This window comes from Aulonocara stuartgranti (assembly GCF_965226115.1).
Source record: "Aulonocara stuartgranti genome assembly, chromosome: 6".
Lineage (NCBI taxonomy): Eukaryota > Metazoa > Chordata > Actinopteri > Cichliformes > Cichlidae > Aulonocara > Aulonocara stuartgranti.
The window spans coordinates 13,744,849-13,768,719 of NC_138944.1; the positions used below are offsets into that span (position 1 = coordinate 13,744,849).

Consider the following 23,871-nt stretch of genomic DNA (forward strand, 5'->3'; position numbering starts at 1 on the left):
CTCCATGAATAATGCATGGATAGCATTGTCAGGAACATGACCTCAGTAATAGGTTACTGTTATTTTGTTTAAAAAAACAGGCTGATAAGAAAGATCTCAACGCCACAGTCTTATATTTCTTCAGCAACTTCTTCTGACTAATTGCAACAGTAGCAGTTAATTTGTGATCAATATTTATAACACTGATCCTGCTTTTCAACAGAACTCCCACATTTCCAAAAGAAGCAACACACCAACTTATATTCTCATGTAACTAAAACAACATTTGATTAGTGCCTAACAGTGTCTGCATGTGTATCACCTCTGTTTTCAGCTACCTTTCTAACCTGATAGTGCAAAACACAGCCCAAACACTGTGTGAACACTGTGAAGCAAAACACAAAGGACATTTGCTGTTATGTAGTGTTTTTAGAGATTTAGCTCAATACAAACTGAAGAAATGAAGACCATTCTGAGTTAGGCTCACTGGTATCTCTTAGATGTAGTCCTTTATTTGTATCATTAGAAGGAATGCCCACACACATTCCCACAGAAACACAGAGGAAAGCCTTTGTGATCATTATTAAGCATGTAGAAGATGAACTGGCAGCTCGATAGTCAACATCCTTTGTCCAATATATCCACTATCCCTCCTCTGCACATGTCAAAATCATCTCACTTTTCCACTCCAGTGCATACCTCCACCTCTCCAGGCTCTCTTCCACCTGCTCTCTACTCTCACAACAGATCACAATGTCATCTGCAAATAAGAGTCTCCTGCCTGACTCATCTGTCAACCTGTCCATCACCATGGCAAACAAGACAGGGCTCAAAGTAGATCCCTAATGTAATCCCACCCCCGCATTGAACGCATCTGTCACTCCTGCCGCACACCTCATCACTGTCTCTCTGTCCTTTGCATGTCCTGCACCACCGTCACATACTCCTCTGCCACTCCTGACTCCCACCTACAGTACAAGAGTTCCTCTCTTGCCACCCTACCATATGCTGTCTCTAAATCCACAAAGATAGTGAAGCCTCTGACCTTTTCTAAACTTCACCCTCAACACTCTCAAACTAAACATCATATCACTAGTGTGCTTCCTCTGGATAAAGTCTTACTGCTGCTCACTGATTGTCACCTCTCTTCCTAACCTAGTTTCTGCAACTCCTTCCCATTTCTTCATGGTATGGCTCATCAGCTTTATCCCTCTGTGGATACTGCAGCTCTGCACATCACCAATACCAGTACACTTCTTCTCCATTCCTCTTCATCCCTTCACTCCTCAAAATCATGTTAACATGTCCACTGCCCTCTCTCCTAGTCATCTGGATCAACTGCCTTCCCAGTTCGTCCTCTTCACAGCTGCCCTCACTTCCTCCTTACTAATCCTCTGCATTTCCTGATTCACTAACTATCCTCCATCCATCCTCTTTTCTCTCTCATTTTCTGCATTCATCAGCTTCTTAAAGTAATCCTTACATCTTCTCAGCACACTCTCTTCACTGGTTAGCACATTTCCATATTCTGTCTTCAATCACCCTTAATGCACATCCTTATGACCTGTTTATAACCTGCTGTACATCTTCTCTGTGTTTGTATATATGGAATTTATACACCTGTCAGCATGGAGATTTAAATATACCAGTATTCATGCATACTACCGTGTGGGTTTCTCTATATAGTATTTTATGTTTTCTATACTTTCAAACACCAGAAAAAAATCTAAACTTGCCTTTCTTTCCCTTCCCTGTTGAATTCTGGGATTGTGGTAGTGGACTTTGAAAAGGGGTTGTCCTTTGAGGAGAAGGATGTGGGATGAGAGTGAGTCATGCACATACAAACACATACGAGCGCGCACACCGAGAAAAGAAATGTGTGGGAAGTGATCAGCAGATGTGTTAGCACCAAACAAACGCTACACTTTGGGGGCCAGAACGCAACAAGCGAGAGAGTCAAAAATTAGCACAGGTTGATCAATATGAGATGAATCATCCCAGGAGCCGGTGAGTCCATGTAACCTCTATAAGTCCTCAAAAAAGACTCAGGACTGAAACCACGGAGACTTAAAGCAGCAAGAACTGGAAACGCTGTGTAAAAATAGATCAAGGATGTGACATATGCCATATAAACCTTTACCAACAGGCTGAATCTACTTTGTAGTAGACCTGCCCTTCCCACACTGCTGGCTTGTTCAATCAGTATTAGAAGTTCACACTTGCGCTTCAGTGTTTGGACTTTGTGGGCATTACGTACATGCTGGTTTTTGTATTTACACCAAATCAATCACTTCTCTGCTTGTAGCAACAATTATATTTCCTTAGAAATGGCACCAGCTGCTCTACAGCAGACAGATAACAGGTGTACTAGAAGTTATGGTATTAAAAAGGGAAAATAAAGTAAACAGAGAATAAATTACAGCAACTGAGGGGTTTGTGGAATTTCTGAGGGGCCATAAGGGGCAACCAGACTTTAACAAGAGCCAGAGCTAAGTAGCCTGCTTTTTAAGGCCTCTTTAGGTCTATTTAAAGAGCCTGCACATCTGCCCCCTGTTTGCCTTTCTGGGGCTGTAAAGCCTGGAAAAAGAAAGGAGAGTAAATGGTGATAGAAGAGAAGGGAGATAGTCTTTATGAGATGCACACTTGGATGGCTTGAACCAACAACATCAAATGAACAGAGTGACTTGGGCATACAAATCAAACTTCCCCAGTATTTTTTATTTTTTTCATTTTCACCAGGTGCTACACTGAGGGAGGCTGAACAGAAAAACTGCAGTGTTGTTATGGAAATTCAAATAAGAACGAAAATGAAAAGCACACAGTAGACAACTTAAAGCAGCATTATGTAATTTTTATATGTTAGTGATCCCAAACAGCAGCTGTTTGAAACAGGAGGACATCTCTGCAAACAAAGCTGGTAGTTACCCCTTTTTAAACCATTATGGAATCATTTATTTAAGAAAATGATATTTAATGTCGAGATTTTTTTGGTTCTGGTTTTTGTTTTGGTTTGTTTGGGTTTTTTTTCTTTATACTGAACAGCTTCCCCTCCATTGGATGTTCATAGTGACCTATACCAGTCTCCAAAATGAACCGAAACCACCAACATGTACACTGTACAGTGGTGTTTACTGTATCACTTCCATTTCTTATCAGTAATTCTGATTCTGTGTATAGGTGTATGGTAACATTGCTGGTCATGATGTTTGCTATATTTTTCAGCAAAAATTCAAATTTCAAATTAAAACCTCGACGTATAGATGTTCTCTGTGTCTAGGGTGGTGGTGTTTGGTTTAGGTTCTATCAAGCTACATCCAGACTGGAAGCTTTGAAGCTGATGCCCAGTCGTTTGCAGACGTTCCAGGCTTTAGTTTCCTAGGTAACCCTGTCGTGCATATACTATCAGGTCATATGTCAATCAGCGGTATCCTGTGCTGGTAGCTGCTTCGATTGCTCACCTTCAAGGTGAGAAACGTTCATTTCAAGTTGTGCCCACATGTCCATGCCAGCAGTTATTTTCCCTGGAATCACTTTTAGTCACCGTACGTCTGTCGCTTGTCTTGGTCTTTGGTCGCCACATTGCTTTGAATCACTTCCAGTGTGCACGCAACTTTAGATTGAAAGCAGTTAATTCATTGTGCATTGCTTTGAAGCTGACAGCTGGTTACTTGTCAACATTCTAGGATCGGGTTGCCAAACCAACTAATGTATTTACTACCAGGTCATGTGTCAATTAACAGGACACTGTGCTCTCACTGGTGATTATTGCAAACGCTCGTCTGGAAGCTGAGAAAAGATTATTTCAGGTCCCGCCCCTTGAGGTCAAATGTCTCTGGTCACCACATTGCTGCAAATCTCTTGCAGTGTGGACACAGCTTTATAATTCAACCGTAAGAATTTCTCTTTGCATGGGCAATTAAAATTCTTGTTGCCATCTATCATGCCATATAATTGTTGAACAACTACTTCTAGGATTTTTCTTTTTTTTAAATCTGAAGTTTAGCAGAGACAAAAAAAAAAATCCTTAGAATCATTGTCTATGAGAATGCTCAAAAAATATGAGTTTTTAAAACATGATTTAACCGTATATCAATGTTGTTGCAAACAGAAAAGTCTAAAAGGGAACATAAAAGTCTGTGAGAATTACTCTGTGGCTACGTCCATTTGTAGTGTAATGTAGAAATTATTCAAACTAAACAACAATAAAAAATAACACGTTTTTTAAAGCTTGAAACAAACAGACAACAGTCTTCTTGAACCCTACTTAACTTTCCTACATATACAAAAATAAATCTTGTCCGCGTTCCTTAGTAATCCCTTGAGAAATGTTACACAGTATTGCTATAATTGCATTCCTAGGGGTGGGGGTAGGGTCTCTTTGGGTCATTTAGCTTCAGCTGCCATGTACAGTCCTCATCGCTGATTATCCTAGCTGGGCCGAGTCTGGTGATTTTACCATTGCAGAACTTTACAACCCTGTCGTAGCACTTTCATCCATGCAGGGCCTCCACGGGGGCCACCAGCAGGTAAAATATTAAATTCCTAATCCTGCCAATTATAAAACATACTGGATGAGTTGGCACAAAAACTGGTATGACCTCAAAGGACCCACCTGGGGAAATTGCACTACTTCAACAAGCTCAGCTGGTTAGCGCCAGTTAGCGAGCATTAGCAGGCTAATGTTAGCAAGTAGCTCCAAACCACTGCTATACCCATGTACAGTTTCACAGAACCACTAACATGGTTCTGATTTGCTACAGACTACAGTCTCTTTAAAATGTTACAAAACAAGCCACTTATAGGGTTTCCAACAGGCAAGATGACCCCTTTTTAGGATAAAAGCTACAACTGTTAGATTAGCTAATGTATCTTATTAGCCCACCGTTGCCATTAACTGTTTTTACACATATAATTTAAAAAAAAAAACAGGTCAAAAGTCTAATTTCTTTCCTTACTGGGATTCCATTATCATTTTTTTTCTGTTTGTTGTCAGAAAGGAGAAAAAAACATAGAAATATTTATTTAACCAGGAGCGTGACCTTCACACATAAAAAAAACTAAAACAAAATGAATACTAAGTGTTTAAAACACAATCAGAATGACAAAAAAGAGAAAAAAACCAACAATTGCCAGCTTTACAGAAGAGCCATGCTTTCAAATATTAAATGCAAATATATAAATAAAAATAAAAATCATTATTCTTATTATCTGTTCTTTACCCACATCTTTTTATAAAACTGCACAGAGAAGCACATGTGCTCAGTTTCTAATTAAAAACATCGATTTCCTTTTGTACTTTCCTACAAGCTGACTGCCAACTATCAATGTGATCAACCATTCTGTTATCTAAATGATTAGACAAGCACATCTCTCTACTTGCTCCTCCAAACATTATCCCCTTCATCCCCCTACTCTCAACCATGTAGCTTCCATGTATGCACGCACACACACACACACACACACACACACACACACACACACACACACACACACACACACGGTCAATGCATCTTAGCTGGCATTTTCGCTGCTTAATCCTGCAAATCACACAGCAAATCAACCGTGGTCAGGGCTGACTCGGTGGAAGAGGACACTAAAACAGGGGAAAATTTACACACACACACGCACCTGCACCAGTGAGGGAAGAAATCAATACCTACTCTTCTTTTTCAAAGGAGGAGTTCAAAACATGACCTACCTTTACAATTACGTGGGGAATTGTAACTCGGTGTGGAAAATAATTTGCCCTCTCTCTCACACTCAGGCAGTCCCTTGCAGAGATTGCCTGAGCGTCATTGTGAGCCCATTAAGATAAGACATGAAGTTTATTAGCTTCATTCAGCAAGTGATCTCTGTGTTCCTTCATCAGAATTCCTTCATGCAGAGGCGGCAGGGGAAATACTGGCCTTACATCTAGCCCAGGTTAGTACAAGACAGCACTCCCTTAAAAATCTTGTACCCAAGGAGAGCTCAGCGTACTTGGACAAGGCTCATTTTCAAGTTGAGAAGTTCAAAATGTGCACCTGAATAGCAGTTATTGTGCTGAAATATTCAATCAATTATAAAACAAACTGCAGAAGTTGTTCGATGCAGAGATGATGGTAAATATCAAGCCTTCATTATAATCACTTAAAGGCTATGTAAGCTTTTATTTCACATCCAGATAAAAGCTCTTACCATCTGAAAGCTTGTTTTACTCCTGTGGCATTTCTTGTCAGCTGGTTAAATAAAGAATCATCTCTTGCAAGTAAAATCTAGTGTCGGAGTATTGCAATGTCATTCAATCAGTCCAACACTTTGGATGCATCTAGGATTTCTACCAGTTTAATCACAAGCGGGAGGACCCCCAGCAAGCCCAAAAGCCTTTTAGCACAAAAATATTGATTCGTTCATGTATCTTAGCCCACTGTTCTCATTAACAGTTTTCATGCACATTAACAACCACTTGAACGTCTCATTTCTTTCCTCACTGGGGCTCCGTCATGCGTTGTCTTTTTGTTGTCAGAAAAGAGAAAGAAGCTTATGACATTTCATGGTTCATTTAAATTTTGCTGCGTTTAGAGGTATGTGCTGGATTGAATATACACCCTGCTGAAACATAACATAAACAAATGCTTAAAAAAAATAGCAGAGCCTATTAACCTTGGCATCAATGTGTCTAAGCTGAAATTATCCACACTGCAAGCAAGTGATTGGTGCTAAATCCCAGGTTTGGGGTAAAGTAAGACTCATTCAACTGCCTCATTATTTGACAGTTATCCTAGGGATAGCCTTACACCATAATCACTATAATCCAGTCCGCGATCAGGGTAATGGTAGGGAAGGATGGTGCTGGTTACCATAGAAACCAGAGACGATAATGAAGCGTGTCAGCATATAGCTATCTATAGCCTGTCTAATTTGTGTGCGTGTGTGTATGTATGTGCGTGTGTAGGCTGAGATGATAGTTCTTCCAAAGATGCGTTGCACCTGTGTGTGGGCTGCAGGCGTAGCAGCACAGCATGATGACCAGTGTGCGCAAGTGTATTCTTATCCCGAGTGTAAAAGCAGCTCAGTTACACATGGCGGGAGCAAGCTGAAACTTTTCTAAAAGCGATAGAAATAGATTCACTCATAGCCTCATTAATGCCAAATGCGTTTTTGCACACACATGGACAATGACGCACCTGAGAAATTAAGCCTTACTTATTTCAGAAGACGGCAAAGTAACTGACGGAAGTTTGCAAAGTGCAAAAAAACAAAAAAACAAAGCACATTATATTGGTAAAACACTCTTAAAGCTGCTATAATTTCAGTGTCAGGCAGTGAAATCATCCTAATGTAGCAGCAAGCAGCACTAAACCAAAGATGACTTTTTAAACGTATCCTTCCTTCTCCATATTTCATGCAAGTACACCATCTCAGTCTATCTTTGTTCTCCCCCTTCTTCCTCTTATTTGCATGTATTTTACTGAATGAAAGCCTCTGGTGAACCTCCACTTTCCATCTCCATCTTAATACCCTAACCCCATCTTGGTAAATCTTTCCTTCTCGCCTCTTCATGCACTAATGGAGAAAAAAAAGGCAGAAAAAAAAAGAGGGAGCGGGGAGGGGTTGTGGATTTATATTTTCCATTTCTCTGTAATCCTCTGTTGCACTTTCTGTCTAAGTATCTCTGTGGAGAGACAGCAGGGACCAGCAGCTACTGTACAAATACAGGTTCAGCTCTATGCCTGTATACACATACACAAATACAAAATACACACGCACAACATGTGAAACTACAGACGGTGAAAGAGGACCACCGGAACATTAAATTGAATCAGATGGCAACTCACTCTTCATAGATTATAGAGCTAAAGGCTATTCAAGAAAGAAAGGCCAAAGACCTAATCAGGGCAGAACACACAGAACACAGTAAATAGCCAGCCACAAACAGTGTAGCCGAACAAGCACGAGGCCACTTTAAAGCCACTTTCATACTAAAGGTGATAGCGTTATCAGTTTGGCATTTGCTTAAGTATTGAAGATATAAGCCTAAATCAAGCTTTAAGCACCTTGTTGTATTTATTTGGAACTTGTGATAGAACTTTCCCTCTTGCCTCTCAAAACCAGAGCACTACAGTTCAAAAGGAAGTGATTAAAAACATCGTTTAACATGTTATGTGATGCCGTCATTTTTATTTTGCGCTCTTCTGCAGCAAAACACCAGTCTGTGCTGTAACAGGTCTTAGCTGTCGACAGCAACCAACGCTAGTCTATGGTCATGTGAATTTAGACTCATTATCCACAATATCACAGTACAAGTGCAAAGTCTATATTTGAGTTGCTAAAGTGTGTTTGTACATATTCAGTGGACCGTGAACAAATTCAAATCTGACAGCAGAGGCCACAAGTCAATAGAGGTAACCTTCCCAGATAGCAGTTTACTTCATGTAAACAGACAGTTACATTTGTATAAAGTTAATGCTGGCATGTTGTAATTCTTGTATAAATAAGCACTTGTGGAATATAACTGATTTGAAGACATTGCGTGATCTTGAAATTCAAAACAGATTGTTCACTCGGATAATTTTACTCTCAAAAGATGGGACAGCAAGTCTGTTAATAGTATAATGTTAGATCAGCATCACAACTGGATTTAGCACCATGTAGCACTACAAAACACATTAAGGAGCTTCCTAAAAGGGAAATCAAATCACCCTTGAAATTTAACAGTGCTAATAATTGTCCTCTCAGAATCACTTTCAGCGTCACAGCCAGAATCTAGTTTCCTGTGTGCGTTTGTAGGATCATAATTTCCAACACTTTACTCAGACAGAAGTGATGTGTTTACTCTGTTTATCACGTTAACCCCCCCAACCACTCAACCCCTCTATCCCCCACCCTGCACACCCACACACACCCCTCTGCTTTTGGCAGGAATCTACTCAATAATTCATAAAACACAAAAAGGGGGTGTGGAAATTCGGTTGTGGCAAGATAAATAATAGAGCGTGCACGAGCTTGGTTAAAGTGATCATTGGGAAATGCAGGGGTTGCTGTGGAGAGCAGAACCCCACTGACAGCTCAGACATAAGCGCATGTGCGCGATATGACTCTGACACTGCCGTACAATCAATCAGTTTTAATCACCCATTCCCTCATATCGCCTTAACATCGAAGCGAGAGCGACAAAGTTGATGTCTTTTGAATGAATGGGGATGTTTTTGGCACCGATGGTAAGACAGGGGGGGACATTAAATGGCGCCAACTCGAGTGCAGGAAAAAAATTAATGGGAATTTTCCACTGTTCGCACAAATGATTTGGAAAAATGGACAGATTTACTAATGAAATAATATTGAGTGTCTGCCCTAAAATCTATTATTAATAAATACCACATATTGTGTGTTTTGAGTAGTCTCTCGGGACACTCTAGAGGCTCCACAAAGTTCTCTGCTACACCTAAGATATAACAAAAAAAAAAACAGAGCTGAGCTACATCATATCGTCTTTAATAATGTAGGTATACATTTTTACGTGATATAAAAAATGTCATACTGTGATATTGTTGCTATAGCAATGTGATGCATTTACTTCCTGCAGTGCATGCAATAATGAGATAAGCCCAGGCACGTCTGGAAGCAAGAGCCACATCTCGTACTTCGACGACAATTTACTACCAAAGAAAGGAGCCAATTTGGGCACCAGTTTAGCTCTTGGGGTGAGCGGGCGACTATAAACTGTTCCCCTTAAAGGTTTCAATTTCAAATTAGTTTAACCACTGGGGCAACAACCTCCGAGTAAAACCAGGCTACGAAGAAGAAGATATTAGCAGCTGGTGATGTGCAAACAAATGGCTCAACCAAGAATCGCTAGCTTCATCCCACATGACAGGAAGAGCAAACGGTGGATGGAAATTACTGACGTGTTGGAAAAACAGGATTCTAAGCAGCTGTTTAAAAACTCGACCCAAATGCAACATCCCAAAACGATTCTTTAGTTTTTTCAGTTTTCAGTTTGTAACATGCAGCTCCTCAAGACTTACAAAGTTAAGTTGCTCAAGCTATTGTTAAAATAAGCTGCGTTAGGCAATTATGTCATACTTTTATTTAAAATTTGCAGCCAGAACACTATCAGGGCTACTTTTGCTCTTACATCTGACTTGTGCTGTGTCACTGCTTTTGCACTGTAATTGACACTGATGGCAGCTTATTGGAAAAGGACAATTTAAATGCCCTTTATTTACTTATCGATGCTGCTATGTGCAAGCTGCAAGCATCAACAAAATGCTGTTCAGTTTTGGGGGGTTTCTGTACTACATTAAATATCGCTATCACAAATTCTTTCTGAAATGTTGTGGTATAGTTTTGAGGCTACATTGTCCACTCCCAATAAAGAGAAACTAAAAAGGAGATCTTCACATACGTCAGCTGCTGCTATAGTGCTTCTATGTGTATGCATATCACTTCACGACGATGAATGCACACACTCCACGCGACTACATTTGCGTTCCCCATGTCTCCATGCGTTATTAGTAGTACACATCATGCATATCAACACTACATCATCATCAGCTCGCCTCTCATCCTTAATTTGTCATACATTACTTCTCTGATGCCCTTGCTGTCTGCTACTGGCACTGACTAATTCATTCACGCAGACCATTCCATGTAATTCCTGTCATCTTTCCTGCAAAATCTCTTCAACCACACCCCTGCGAAAGCTCTCTCAATAAACAACAACGAAAATCTGCGCAAACCCACTTGAGAGCAGCAAATGAATGCCTGTAATGTCAAGTGCTGTAAAGAGTCTGTGTATATTAATTTACACTCATCTTCTATCTAGACTCTAGCCTCTCATCCTTGTATCACATTTGTGCATATTTTGGTGATTTTATACAAGGCAGCATTCGCAATTACACTGAGGGCCAAAGAGAAGAGCAACCCTTTCAACTCTTGTAGCAGGATGTAGAGCAAACAATAAAAAGGAAGTTTACATTTTATTCTAATCTCAGCATGTTTTTTTTTTTTCTTTTTATAAAGCATCTCCGAGACACGGCATTAGCATATGCACCCAAAGTAGCAAACAGTAAGCATTTTCAGTGACATTTCCCAAATTGAACACAGCAAGAAAGTTGCTTTGGTGTAAAGAATCAGCTGCTTTGTCTCTATTTATAGCCACATTTTACAGATTTAGCAGCCGCCTTCTAACTGTGGCTGCAAGTAGAAAACGTCTCTTATCCCTCCTGTGTGATTTGCTAGCGCGTTGGAAGAAATCCTTTTTTTCTCCATGGTGACACGAGGTTGTTTTATGCCAAGGCTTGATCAAAAAGAGCCTGCGCTGCTCTCATTTAACTCCATTACTTATTTTTATGTGACTTTATGGGAAAACAGAAAATGATTAAGCAATACTCCTAATGATATCCGAGTGGGGTTTTTGTGTGTCGTGCAAATTTCCAATAAGTGATCACTGGGTTTTCACTCTCTCTCAAAACGTTGGGAACTGCTGTCCATCATTTTGAGCTCATTATCAGTCTCGCATAAGCGTCTCAGGCTTCGAGTGCTTGATGCTGCTATAGAGCACAGATCACTGAAGAGCTTGCAATGATCATGTGCCTTACTGTTGAAAACAAAAAAGAGGCACAAATACACTCGTTCCAACTAAAAGTATGGAACATAAAGGAGAGGATCGGTCCAGACGAGGCTGTCAGTGTTGCATGACGACATCATGGAGCTCTTATGTTATGAAAAGACCTTTGTCTCAATACAATCCAGATACACTACCACACCGGCACACAAACACACACACACAGTGCCATTTAGGAAATGAGAATAGTCTTCATCCGAGGATAATGGTCCGTCACAACCCATGATGGTTTCCTCTAGAAGAGTAAATGGCAGTAAATGAGACGCTGATTGAATCATAGCATTGTCATGTATACCAGATGGCAAAAAGGTCTTGCACCTTACCACGAAACCAACTAAATAAACAGCATGTAATGGGCCCTGTTTCCCAAACAAACTCTGGGGTGGTCTGGAGGGATCTAACAATGAAGTGCGAAAACAATATACTGAGTAAATGTGCAGCTCTGCTTTTGAATTAAATACTGGTGTTTTGATACAGGGATATCATGGAGCTTTGGGGTCATCTTGAGGTTACGTTAATATACTACGGAAGGCAGGTAATGAATCGAAAACTCAAACTTCCACCTCACTCATCTAACAAGCGCAAAAAGAGAAGTTCCCTACAGCAATCACCAATATCTCACTTTGCAACTTTATTACATTATCCATTCAAACCACAGGAACACCAAAGAAGCATTGCTGTTTTCATTCAGCCATAACAGATTTGTTCTTACATATTTTCTGCCTTTCATCCTGTGGACACATGGAAAATAACTGCTAGTGTCATAAAAATTTGCTCTGGGCCAAAGTATCACTTGACAATGGCAGCCAATCAAGTTAAAGAGACTGATCTTTTTCTGTTCCTCCAACACAAATTAGATATCCTGGGGAAACAGACAATATTTCCAACACATGTAACCCTTTACTGTCTATAGAACAGTTTTACTGAGATAAAATTAGTACATCAAGCGATGGAAGCCAGTGTTGCGTGAAATTGTTCAAACTGCCAAGCTCGAGGGCTCATACAATGTCAGAACAATATGAATGCTTCCATGTGCATTTACAACTGATATTCATCAGTCACAAAATGACTCAGCAATTCAAAATCCTATCATGGTGCTTTGTAAATATCCGCTACATTACAGCTAACAGATGCTAACTGCACTTCTGTGTCCAAGTTGCTTTTAGTCAGCAACATCAATGGTAATCTCAGCTGTGTCGAAGCAGAGCAGGTGTTCAGCTGAAATTAAGCTATGCAAACATAAATTACACTACAGTAAGGTATGCAGGTTTCCTTTGGCAAGTATGTGGGCATGCTACATCAGGATATGCATTCTGTAATGAATTTATACAAAACTGGTAATTGCAAACATATGAATACCACGAAAAAATGTCGAGTTAGAAAACCACCTAGGTTTCCTTTGAACCTACCATCCAGACATCCCTTCAAGCAGTCAGCCAACCCTAAGTCTTCTCATTTATTAAGTCACCCTTCTATATATCAAGCCATCCATTCTCTCTAGCACCTAAAAAAAAAAGCAGTTTCTGCAAAATCTGGCTTTACTACTCCCTCCAAATGATAAACATGGCGGTCAATAATGGATATACCTCTGGGTTTCCTCTAAATGTGTCATTCTTTTCCCAAAAAAGCTGTTATCCCAGCTCAAGTCTTTCAGGAGATTACAGCATTTCACAATCAGATGCTGTCATAATCCTTCAGTTACTACCAGCGCTAACACCCCATCAAACAGGCATTCAGCCAAAGGCTACTACTGTCTGTCGACTACACCAAACAGACTAAAAACTCATGGATATTCAGTTAATTCAGTTTTGAGAGGGTGTGTTTTTCACTATCCTCTGCTGAATGTCATTATCCTCTGAGTCACTACAGTTAATAAGGAAAAAAGAGGCAATGAGGCCCTGCATCATTTTGTCTTTTCCCTTGAAAACATCGTGCGCTCTTGTGACAACCTTATTCAAATGATACGGTCTAGGTCTACATCTGAGCACAATTCAAAGAGATTCTCCGGTTCCCTTTTCATGACACAGATAAAGCTATTACAGTGTGAAATTGTACTCGCAATGAAAACTTAAAATTCATCCACCAGGGCTACGATCTCAAACAACTGTGCCGATGGTGCCACATAGAGACTCGGGTTAGCCAAAGGTTGACCAAAAATACATATCAAACAAAGACACTGAGGCACAAGTGAGAGCTGCTGCAGAAGGAAAAATATATAATGACAGACAGACAGAAAGAGGAGGAGGAGGAATACATCCATCTGTGTCCTATCCTTTACTGGAAAGGATAGAGAGGTGGCTGATGAATTGTCGAGCGCCACGGTGGCTGATGAATGGCTCAGCTCGTAGGAGAAGAGAGCAGATTTATTCCCAAGGCACTTAAAAGGGAAAATGATTATTTCTTGGCTAAGTGGTTCTGGTTAGTATTACATGTAAATCTTCTGAGATGGAACTTTAAACCAAAACAGAGAAGCTACGCTATGAGTGAACTGCTTCAAAGGCTTGAGTTACACCGAGTCATCCTGGCCGTTATTATTACACTGACAAAATTAAAGTTAATATTAGAGATGGCACGATACCACTTTTTTATGTCCGATACCGATACCGATATCATAAATTTGGATATCTGCCGATACCGATATGAATCCGATATAGTGTTTTTTAATCAACAAAACTGTTTTTTAAATATCTTGCTGCATTTTGTATAAGTTCATACTCAAGTTTAAAACAACAACTACACTAAAGCTATTCTGTTATACCTGTATGCAAAAAAAAATATTTCATAGTTCAGCAATACTGATCAATCTAATAAACTTAAACCTACACCATCCTCCCTATTCTGGTATTTTAAAGAGTACTTAGCATAAATATTAAGCAACCTAACTAATAGGGTTCCAACTCCCAGCAACAACAAAAATAAATAAATAAAAAATAGGGACCCACCCCTCACGCTCCACCTCATGATGCTTAATCGACGTAATCAACCTTAATTTGATGCAGTGTGAAAAAAAATGCACAGAAATCAATTATTTTTCAAGAAATATTAAATAGATTCAACATCTTTCTTCAACAAAATTGCAGACTGCACAGATGGTACCTTCCCAAAGGAAAAAGTACTATAGCTTACTAGGGTATATATATTAGACTTAATAGTTACTATATACAGTAATTGACTTCTATTCATTTTACATCAAATTAAAACTTTGGGTGTCAGATAATTATTTATTAAAAGCTCGACATTTTAAATGAGAATAAGAAAGAAAAGTATGTCTTTGTGCCCCCTTTTCCCTGTTAATGCCCTATCAGCCCCCCTGGCTAAACTTTGCTAGATCCGCCCCTGCACAGTTACCAGCCGTCAGCTACGTAGAAAAAGATCCTCGAGTAGAAAGTAATATTAAATACATTCTAACAACAGCTGATCAAGCTTAAACGTGCTGCTGTTGTTCAGCCGCTGGTTTCCTCTTTCTGGTGCAAAGTGGGCCAAAAACAAACTAGAGACACGGACTAGCGACAGAAAAGCCGATCAGCTGATCGTTAAGCAGTTTCATGATTGAAGTAGCAGCAAGAAGAGGCAGTCGCTCCATATATCGTTTGTTAAGCTTAACGCAGGAATGCTTTACAAACATTCAGAGATGGACTTACACACTTGCTTTACTTCTCTCGGGATAACTTTGTCGGAGATGAAATGCCGGGTTGCTAGCGAAGCTCCAAATGCTATCCAGACCATCGACAGGTCCCGCATGCCACAGCCGCTCTATCACGTGATGCATACTGCTCCGACGTGCTAACGTTCTGAGGTGAGTTACGGCGTGTTGCAAGTTTTGTGAGGTGCTTTCGTGATATTTAATGGATCGGATTACATTTTTTATTTTTCTCCAATATCCGATCCAGTAATTTAGGTCAGTATCGGACCGATACCGATACGTAATATCGGATCGGTCCATCTCTAGTTAATATGAGCAAATCTTTTCATTTGCTAGGTGAGTCCAATCTACAACAAGGCTTGTGAGCATTTAGGTGGAAACTTTTGCCACTGCAATTTCAAGACTTATGAATACTTACTTATAAAATCTAAGTTTGAGGCTAAAATGAGCTCATCTCTGAAGCAAATCTAACAATATTACCACTTGGAATGTGTATAAATCCAAGCCTGTGATAAACACAGTTCTCTCTTTCTGCCCTGACTTGTCCACGCCACATGTTTCACTTTGTTTGTCCATCGGCTATTCAGTCCACTGACTAATACATGGTGCCTGACTTTAATCTCCTCTAACATCACGACGCTCTTGTCTTCCAAAAAGACCCTCTTTCTGTCTATGGCTATTGCTGACAAAAACCGTAATTTATCATAAAATTATACAAGGGATTGGTCTGTACTATAAATGTATGTAGACTGACTTCACTTAGCTACATAACACAAAGCAGTAACAAGAACCTGGATATCAAGATATCCTTTTTCAGGAAATAAGATACTGCTTTCAAGAGAACTGACTGGACAACATGTATTTTTATGTGTCATTTTCTTACCTCGAAAATAACCTGCACCAAAGAAGTTTAGGTTTACAGAATAAGTTACTATGGGCGTGTAACCAAATAAACTAAGTTACCTCACCAAGACTGAAAACCCCGTGCAAAAACCTTCCACTAACAAAGCTTCATAGTACAGGCCTTGGGTGTTAACATCTAGATGAGAAGCAGCAGCTAGTGTGACTGATCATAAATACTGAAATGTCTAGTTAAAGTTCAGCTAGTATAGCCAACCCGCCGTCTGGTAATGTCTATTTCTTGGCTGAGAGTTGTGACATCATCTGCTGCCTGCCACTCAAATGTGTGGTCAAAAGATTAGATTTGAACAGAGAAAATAATCTCCTATAAGACCACGATGTGCTGTGTTTACACTTCCTATTTGAGATTTTAAAAAATGGTAAAGATTGGAAATTAGTGAGCTTTAAAGGTTCTGTGCAAACTGGATTTCTTTCCTTTCTCTCTAATCTTTAAGCTAAGCACAGGAAAATGTTCGCGTGAACATAATAAGGTGTTCTCTGTGTGGTTTCTTTTTTTCTAGTTTCGTGTCCAAAGAAATTGGGAAGACCACTTTCCTCTGTTTAAAGTTGGAAAAAAGAATGAGAAAGGCAGAATATGGATGGAAAAATGCTGCAGCAGTAATACGTCAGGAACACATCCAGACAGGCATCTTAATCATCACCCAGAGATGATTAAGAGGAAAGAGAACTGAGCCTCACAGAGCAGCTCATACACTCTGGTATTGCTAAATGATTCCTTCAGTGCGCATGATGTTTGTTAAACTTGTATAAACACAGCACAGATAACCAGTCCAACCTCAGTAGTAGGGCTCGAATGACGCAACACAGCAAGCAGCAGACAGTGATCTCTTCCCAGAGACGACACACAGAAAGATGTGACCTTACATGTCCCCACGACTCTAAGAATCTAAGTGCACGTACGTACGCAGTATCGGTTTATGACACAAGGGAGCTTATAAGGGGAAAAAAGATCTCCCAGAACTTCCCCCATTACCCCCACTCCACTCCACTCCACTCTTCTTGTCCTCTCTGCCATCCTTTCCCTTCTGCTCAGCACATCAACCGGCAGCACAACGCGGTTTGTCCTTATGCCTCATCTGTCTACTCTACCCTTCCGTCTTTCATTATCTTAATCCATCCTTCCTATCCCTTTGGACTGGCAGGAAACTGGATTTTCAGGAGCGAGGGGACGACACTCAGCTCAATGTGTGCAGGCTTGATAAGAATAGTAAGAACAAACAGGCCAAACTACAGCCTAATATGTTTTTCCCCCAGATCATTAAGGAGGTTCCTTTCTGTAACAGGACTGTCAGCAAACAATGGTGCCCTGCTTCCTGTGTTTCATCCAAACATGGATTTATCTTCACAAATAAAAAAAGAAGCAAAGCGCGGGGCCTGTGTGAGCAGTAGTGGATGACCACTCTCCTCCTTGTTTGCTGAAAAGTAAGAGTAATGTCTCCATCCCTGTTTTCTTTTTAACTATCAGATTCTGAGTACAGTACAAAAGCATCAGTGTTTTTGAGCATTTTGGTCCATATTATTTTTTTCTTCACCTTTAACTACATACACGCTACACTCCTTATACTTCCAATTTTACTGTATTTCTAAGAGTATATTTAAGTATTTTGTTTAGCTTCATTGCACCTCATCATACAAACCTCAATAAGGGTTTTAAAGCTTGACAATAACCATAAATAGCAGGGTTTGGGGTTTTTTAAGTTCACTCTGAGTTTACGTGTGCTTTTCATAGTTTGGGTCTAGCCCGACTGCAGAGGAAGGAAAAAATAGCAACAGGAAGTTAAAACAGCAGGTGCCAAAAAGTCAAGCCTCACTGTAACAGCATTTTTGAAAGTACGAACTGGTAAATTAAAGTGTCATTGGCTCAGCATATTCTCATAAATATACACATAAGCGGTTGTCAGGTGCTCCCACGTATCAGCAGACTTGTAAATAAAGGAAAAAACAGCAGCATCCAATGTGGTGCTTTGAATTTTTCGTGCTAGGGTGACCCTCTTGTTGAAAACGCGATTGCAGATTGAGCCTTTGATTACACTGTTCTTGCTTCTCATAACTACCATCTGTTCACAAGTTAAACCGACGTGACAAGAAAGTGCTCGCTATTCCTCTAAGCTTATAAAATGTTCACAGGAAAGGCTGCTTTACTGAATGGAAAAAAAAGCATGTGTGAACGCTAAGACGCATTATCACCGCACACACACACACCACCACAAAGGTGTTTAAGAACACAGGCATGAGCACACTGTCCCTGTAACACCCTTGTGCAAGAAAATGACTTCTCCCTTTTAACCGCAGGTCTCTACATGAATTGTTGGTGTGAAACTTTGCGTAGTCTCTGTGTTGAGAAAACTGCTGCTGGCCATGGCAAGAAAAGTGAACTTATTACATGCGGCAAGATTTTCCCAGTGAATCTAAAATTACTGTGTAAGGCTGTACATGTAAACGGGAGATGCGTGTAACTGCACTTCAGTGCAAAAATCCTCTCTTCCTGCATCTCTAATCATGATTTCCTCAAATCCTGAAGGTGTCAGAAAACAAGAATATAATGAGGGTTACACACATTTTCTGTTGGAGAACTCAATCACCACATTCATGTATGAATCAGAGAGCAAAAATGAGGAAAATATGAATGAATAAGTTCCCCGTAAAAGGCCTGACAAAAAAATGGTCTCATTATCTGCTCACGCTTTACAATACTTGTTTCTTTCCTCAGAGATGACCAAGTCTCATGTGGATTTTACTCTTAAAGTCTGGGGTTGAGGAGATGCCACTGGAAAGCATTGTTCCACGTGACTATACCAGCCCCCAGCCATAAGAACACCACCCCCTATACCCACACATCACAACGACAAGAGGGATGGAGATGAATGAGAAAAACAAAGGCCTGGGTGACAATTGATAAACATGCTGTTGTGCTGTACAGCAAGCATGCCAGGACAAGAGAGCAGCGATCGTCTTCACCTTCTAATTTTAGACTGTGTCACGGGACCAAACAGACAAATAGGTTGAATACAGACAATGGACAATTCTTTCTGACATCGCCGCGTGCGGCACAAGTGCATGCAGGTATCAGTGTGCCGACCCCTGCTCTGCATTGTGTTAGTGTCATCGTGTGCAGCATTACATCAATGCAATGTAATATGCATGTAATTGCCTGCATGTGAGCAAGTTAGAGTGTGCGGCCGTAAGAAGAAGAGTGAGAGCACACTGCCACTGTACGCAATTCTACCACCAGCTGATCAAACAATCGGATCTATGATTGGTTTTATATTTGATGGAAGCGTTTTACGAGCTGTGCAAAGGCACCTGCTTGTATTGGGAGTTCTTTGTGTTGCTATGCGTTATCAGACAAAAAGTAGTGATTTAAAGTGCGAGTAGAAAAGTGCCGATAAAGGCGGAGAAGTGTGCATAAAGCGCAGATAATAGATTAGTCTCCAGTGAAGTTAACCTGAACGCATTTCTCACTTCATATGACCTCCTGCCACATGTCTGGGACAAGCAAACCCATGGCGTTAGCCGCTAAGGTCGTCCGAACAGCACTGAACCCCGCTCGTGATTTAAAAAATAACAAAAGAAACAAGTGGTGGAGAACTTACCTCCTCTACTGTGAGGGGCATGCATATCCTGTACTCCTTCATCAGCATCTTCCCCCCTCTTTTCTGTTTATTCACAATGTGTCAAACCAGCCGAGTAAAGGTTCCCTCCGCCGACCGACGGGATGTGTGTACAGTCTGGAGACGTGTCAGAGCATGTGAGGGGACGCGTAGCCCGAGTTATAAAACGCTCCCGGAGTTCCGGCTCACTACTTTCATCAGAACCAGAGGACGCAGTCTTAGGCGCTGAACGTGAGAGGAGAAGTGAACTCGGTTCTGGGTTGTTCCCTCCCAACACACTGATGACGCGTCAAGTTGAAGCAAATGACGCTGGACACAACCGGAAGTGAGCATATGGACCATTAAAATAAGAGCAGAAGTGTGCGACTGCAATTTGAATTGATCCCGTTTTCTACACATACACATCATTGTTGTTGTTTGGCGACATATTTTTCACTTAACTATTTATACTTTATTCTATTTTGTATTGCCAGAAAGTGGAACGCCATATTCCAAAGGGTCAAAAGGCACAGGTTACTTTTTTTGCAAGTTTCAATTGGAAGTGAGTTTGAGGACAACATTAGGAAGGGTGGTTTGGGCATGTGCAGAGGAGGGACCGTGGATATACTGGACCACGGATGTTAACCATGGGGCTGTCAGGCAGGAGAGGGGGGGGGGAGTCCACAGAGAAGATGAAAGTAGTGAAGAGTTGATGTTGGTTTCACAGAGGAGGATATTTTATTAAGAATAACAATTTTTTAAGAACTTGCATCACTATGGTGTTACATGAAAATGTTGCCCTGTGTGTGGCTTCTTCTTCTTCTTCTTCAGGCTGCTCCTTTTATGGGTCACCACTCACCACAGTAGACCATCTGCCTCCATCTCACCCTGTCACTAGCATCTACCTTCACTACCTCTGCTCCTTGCATCTTCACTGTTTCACCCGTCTTCCTCTCAATCACACACATGTATTCTGTATCTGATGCCTGATGTAATGCCACCCCCACTGTCACTCCTACTGCACACTCACCACTGTCTCACCGTGCTCATATGTATGCTTCACCAACCCTTACATCTTTCTCTGCCACTCCCGGCTTCCTCATACAGTACCACAGTTCCTCTCCTTGCACCCTATCGTGCTTTTTTTCTAGATCCATTAAGACATAGTGCTACTCCTTCCTCCTTAATGCCTTTAATTTTTAGTCTGAATGTGTTTATATTATGCGAGTTGTTTAATAATTCTGTTCATCATCAAACTGCCAAAACTAATTATATCTGTGGGCATCAAACACTGGTCGAACTTAACTTTCAGTTAATTTGTAAATGACTAAGTACAAAGATGCAAAAGCAAATTTCTTATTTGCACTAAAAACAAAAGATCTTTAATTTATATTTTTAAAGAAAAAGAAAAAAGTGATTATTCAAGATTTAGTGGATTACATTTTATTTCCATTAAATAAAAACCTGCTTTAAAGTTTAGGGTGCTATTATTTTGAAAAAGATAATTCACCGGATGTGGCATTGCCTTTTGCATGCTGGCTGCACAGCTTTCTGTTGGGGATGCCACAAGAAGTAAAAAGCTAAACTGCTGACGAGTAAAGCTGAAGGCTTCTTAAAGCAGCGTTTGTTAAGCAGCCTTCAGCTTGTAGGCAGTAAAACTGCGGTTTAAACGAGTCCTTCAGTCAGATGAGAACGAGGCCCTCTGCAACCCCCTCCGCCCCCCGGACACAAACACTCACACTTGTAAAAACAGCTCGCAGGGGTATCGGAAAATGTAAGCACTTAGCAGCAGTCTAGGCCCCCCTTCTTTCCTCTGCTTGGCCGGTTGAAATACGAAGCGGCTTGCTGGAAACATCGGTCTGCTCAACCACAGCACAGGAAACATCAGCTCACTGCTGCACTCCCCCCAACCTCCTCTCACACGTCTACATAGTGCTTTTGCTTCTCGATCAAAGACGCATTTAGCACATATGCACACAGACCACTGAGAGTGAGCTATAAAGAGTTTTAGATAGTTTCAGCAGGGTGAGTATGATGGGAACATTTTGAGAGGATCAGACACTACAGCATTTTAAAATGAGTTAGGGGTTATGCTGTGTACTGCGTTCTTAGTCCAGATGGCTTCAGATAAGATAAGATAAGATAAGATAAGATAGAACTTTATTAATCCCTCGGGTGGGTTCCTCTGGGAAATTCGATTTCCAAAAAAGCACAGCAGCGACAGAAGTTACAGAGTTATACACACACACATATATATATAAATACAGAGACAATATAAATAAAATATACGAAGGGGATAAATAGAATAAATAGGAATAAAAATAAAAATACAAGTGAATTGCACATTTCAAGTATTGAGTCTATTGCACCGTTGACTATTTACAAAAGTATTGCACAAAAGGTATTGCACAGTGGGGTGAAGAGGCACTACAGCTTAGTTGTTCCCCCCTCCTTTGTCCTCCTGTTTCCCCTCCCTCTCCCCTCCAGAGAGGAGTTAAACAGTCTGATGGCGTGTGGGACAAAGGAGTTTTTAAGTCTGTTAGTTCTTGTCTTTGGGAGAAGCAACCTGTCACTGAACAGACTCTTCTGGTTGTTAATGGCCGTGTGCAGAGGATGCCTGGCATTGTCCATAATGTCCATCAGTTTCTTTAATGTCCTTTTCTCTGCCACTGTCACCAGAGTGTCCAGCTTCATGCCGACCACAGAGCTAGCCCTCCTGATCAGTTTCTCCAGCCTGGATGAGTCCTTCTTTGCTGTGCTGCTCCCCCAGCACACCACAGCATAGAAAAGTACTCCAGCAACCACCGACTGGTAAAACATCCTCAGGAGCTTCCTGCAGATGTTAAAAGACCTCAGCCTCCTGAGGAAGTACAGTCGGCTTTGGGCTTTTTTATACAGGTGCTCTGTGTTGCATGACCAGTCCAGTTTATTGTCCACCCACAGCCCGAGGTACTTGTTGACCACCTCCACCTCCTCCCCCTCTATCTGAACCGGCAGTGGACCTGCTCTAGACCTCCCGAAGTCCACAACCAGTTCCTTAGTCTTTGAGGTGTTGAGTTGCAGGTGGTTTGTGTGACTCCATGCGACAAAGTTCCTCACCAGACTTCTGTACTCCTCTTCCTGATCATCCCAGATACACCCCATGATGGCTGTGTCGTCTGCAAACTTCTGAATGTGATAGCTGGAGAGGAACTAAGGAGAAGCTAAATACAAGGGTTATGGTTCATTTGTTGTTTTCAGTAGGACCATCACGATACCTGAGAGCCAAGACAGCAAACATGTGTCCTATAAACTGCAGCTACTAATGTTGGCCTTTCAGTGGGATGTAAACGAACTGTACAGTTTGCACAATTCACCCATTAAAAACACACAGGTTTCACAACATATCTGAAGAGAGGAAGTCAGGATTGTTAACTCACTTGACCAAACATTTGGCCTAAAGGATCTGGGAACTATTATTATACTGTTCCATAACCTTCATTTATTATTTTAACATTGACAGCCAGTGCCCTCTTTTAACACACGCACAGATCTTTGTCTCATCCTAAGTAAGGGTTGAAGGGAAAAACTTTGCAAGACCTTCAGAATATTGGTGCTAATATTTCTGACTCCAGTAGAGTTCAGTAAGTACCTTCTGGTACTTGTATAACACTCTGTATTTGTAATTGGATTTCTGTAGTTTGTGAGTTCCTTTTGAAAACAAGACATTTTGTCAGTGACAGTAATGCTGCTGTCCATTAGTGTCAGCTACGCCTGCTAGAATCCGCCATACTTTAACACAGAGAATAAATTCAAATAGATGTCGTACATTATTTAAAAAAAATGTTACAGCATTGTAAGAATATAAAAAAATTGCAAATGTGACCAGTTTGTGCATGACTGTGGCCTCGTTAATGTTAAAGTACAGATCACACACCTAATAGCTAAAACATTTAATCCTCTTAAAGGCATTGATTGCTTTAAGAGCTCTGAATGGTTTAGGACCAAAATACATCAGTGACCTCCTGACCCAGTATGAACCATCCAGATCCCTCAGGTCATCTGGATCCGGTCTTTTATCAGTTCCCAGAGTCAGAACCAGACACGGAGAAGCTGCATTCAGCTTTTATGCTCCTTATATCTGGAACAAA

The 23,871-nt window shown here is 40.8% G+C and overlaps 1 protein-coding gene across 1 annotated transcript in view; it reads right to left on the reverse strand.

The window, feature by feature from the left end:
* The window catches only part of LOC309708427 (cytoplasmic phosphatidylinositol transfer protein 1-like), a 74,098-nt gene extending 54,047 nt beyond the window's left edge, over positions 1-20,051 (reverse strand). The window contains exon 1 of the mRNA XM_082536481.1: positions 19,745-20,051. Within this exon, the coding sequence (XP_082392607.1) occupies positions 19,745-19,792 (48 nt within the window). The 5' untranslated portion in view covers positions 19,793-20,051. The remainder of the gene's footprint in view (positions 1-19,744) is intronic.
* Between the last annotated feature and the right edge of the window lie 3,820 nt (positions 20,052-23,871).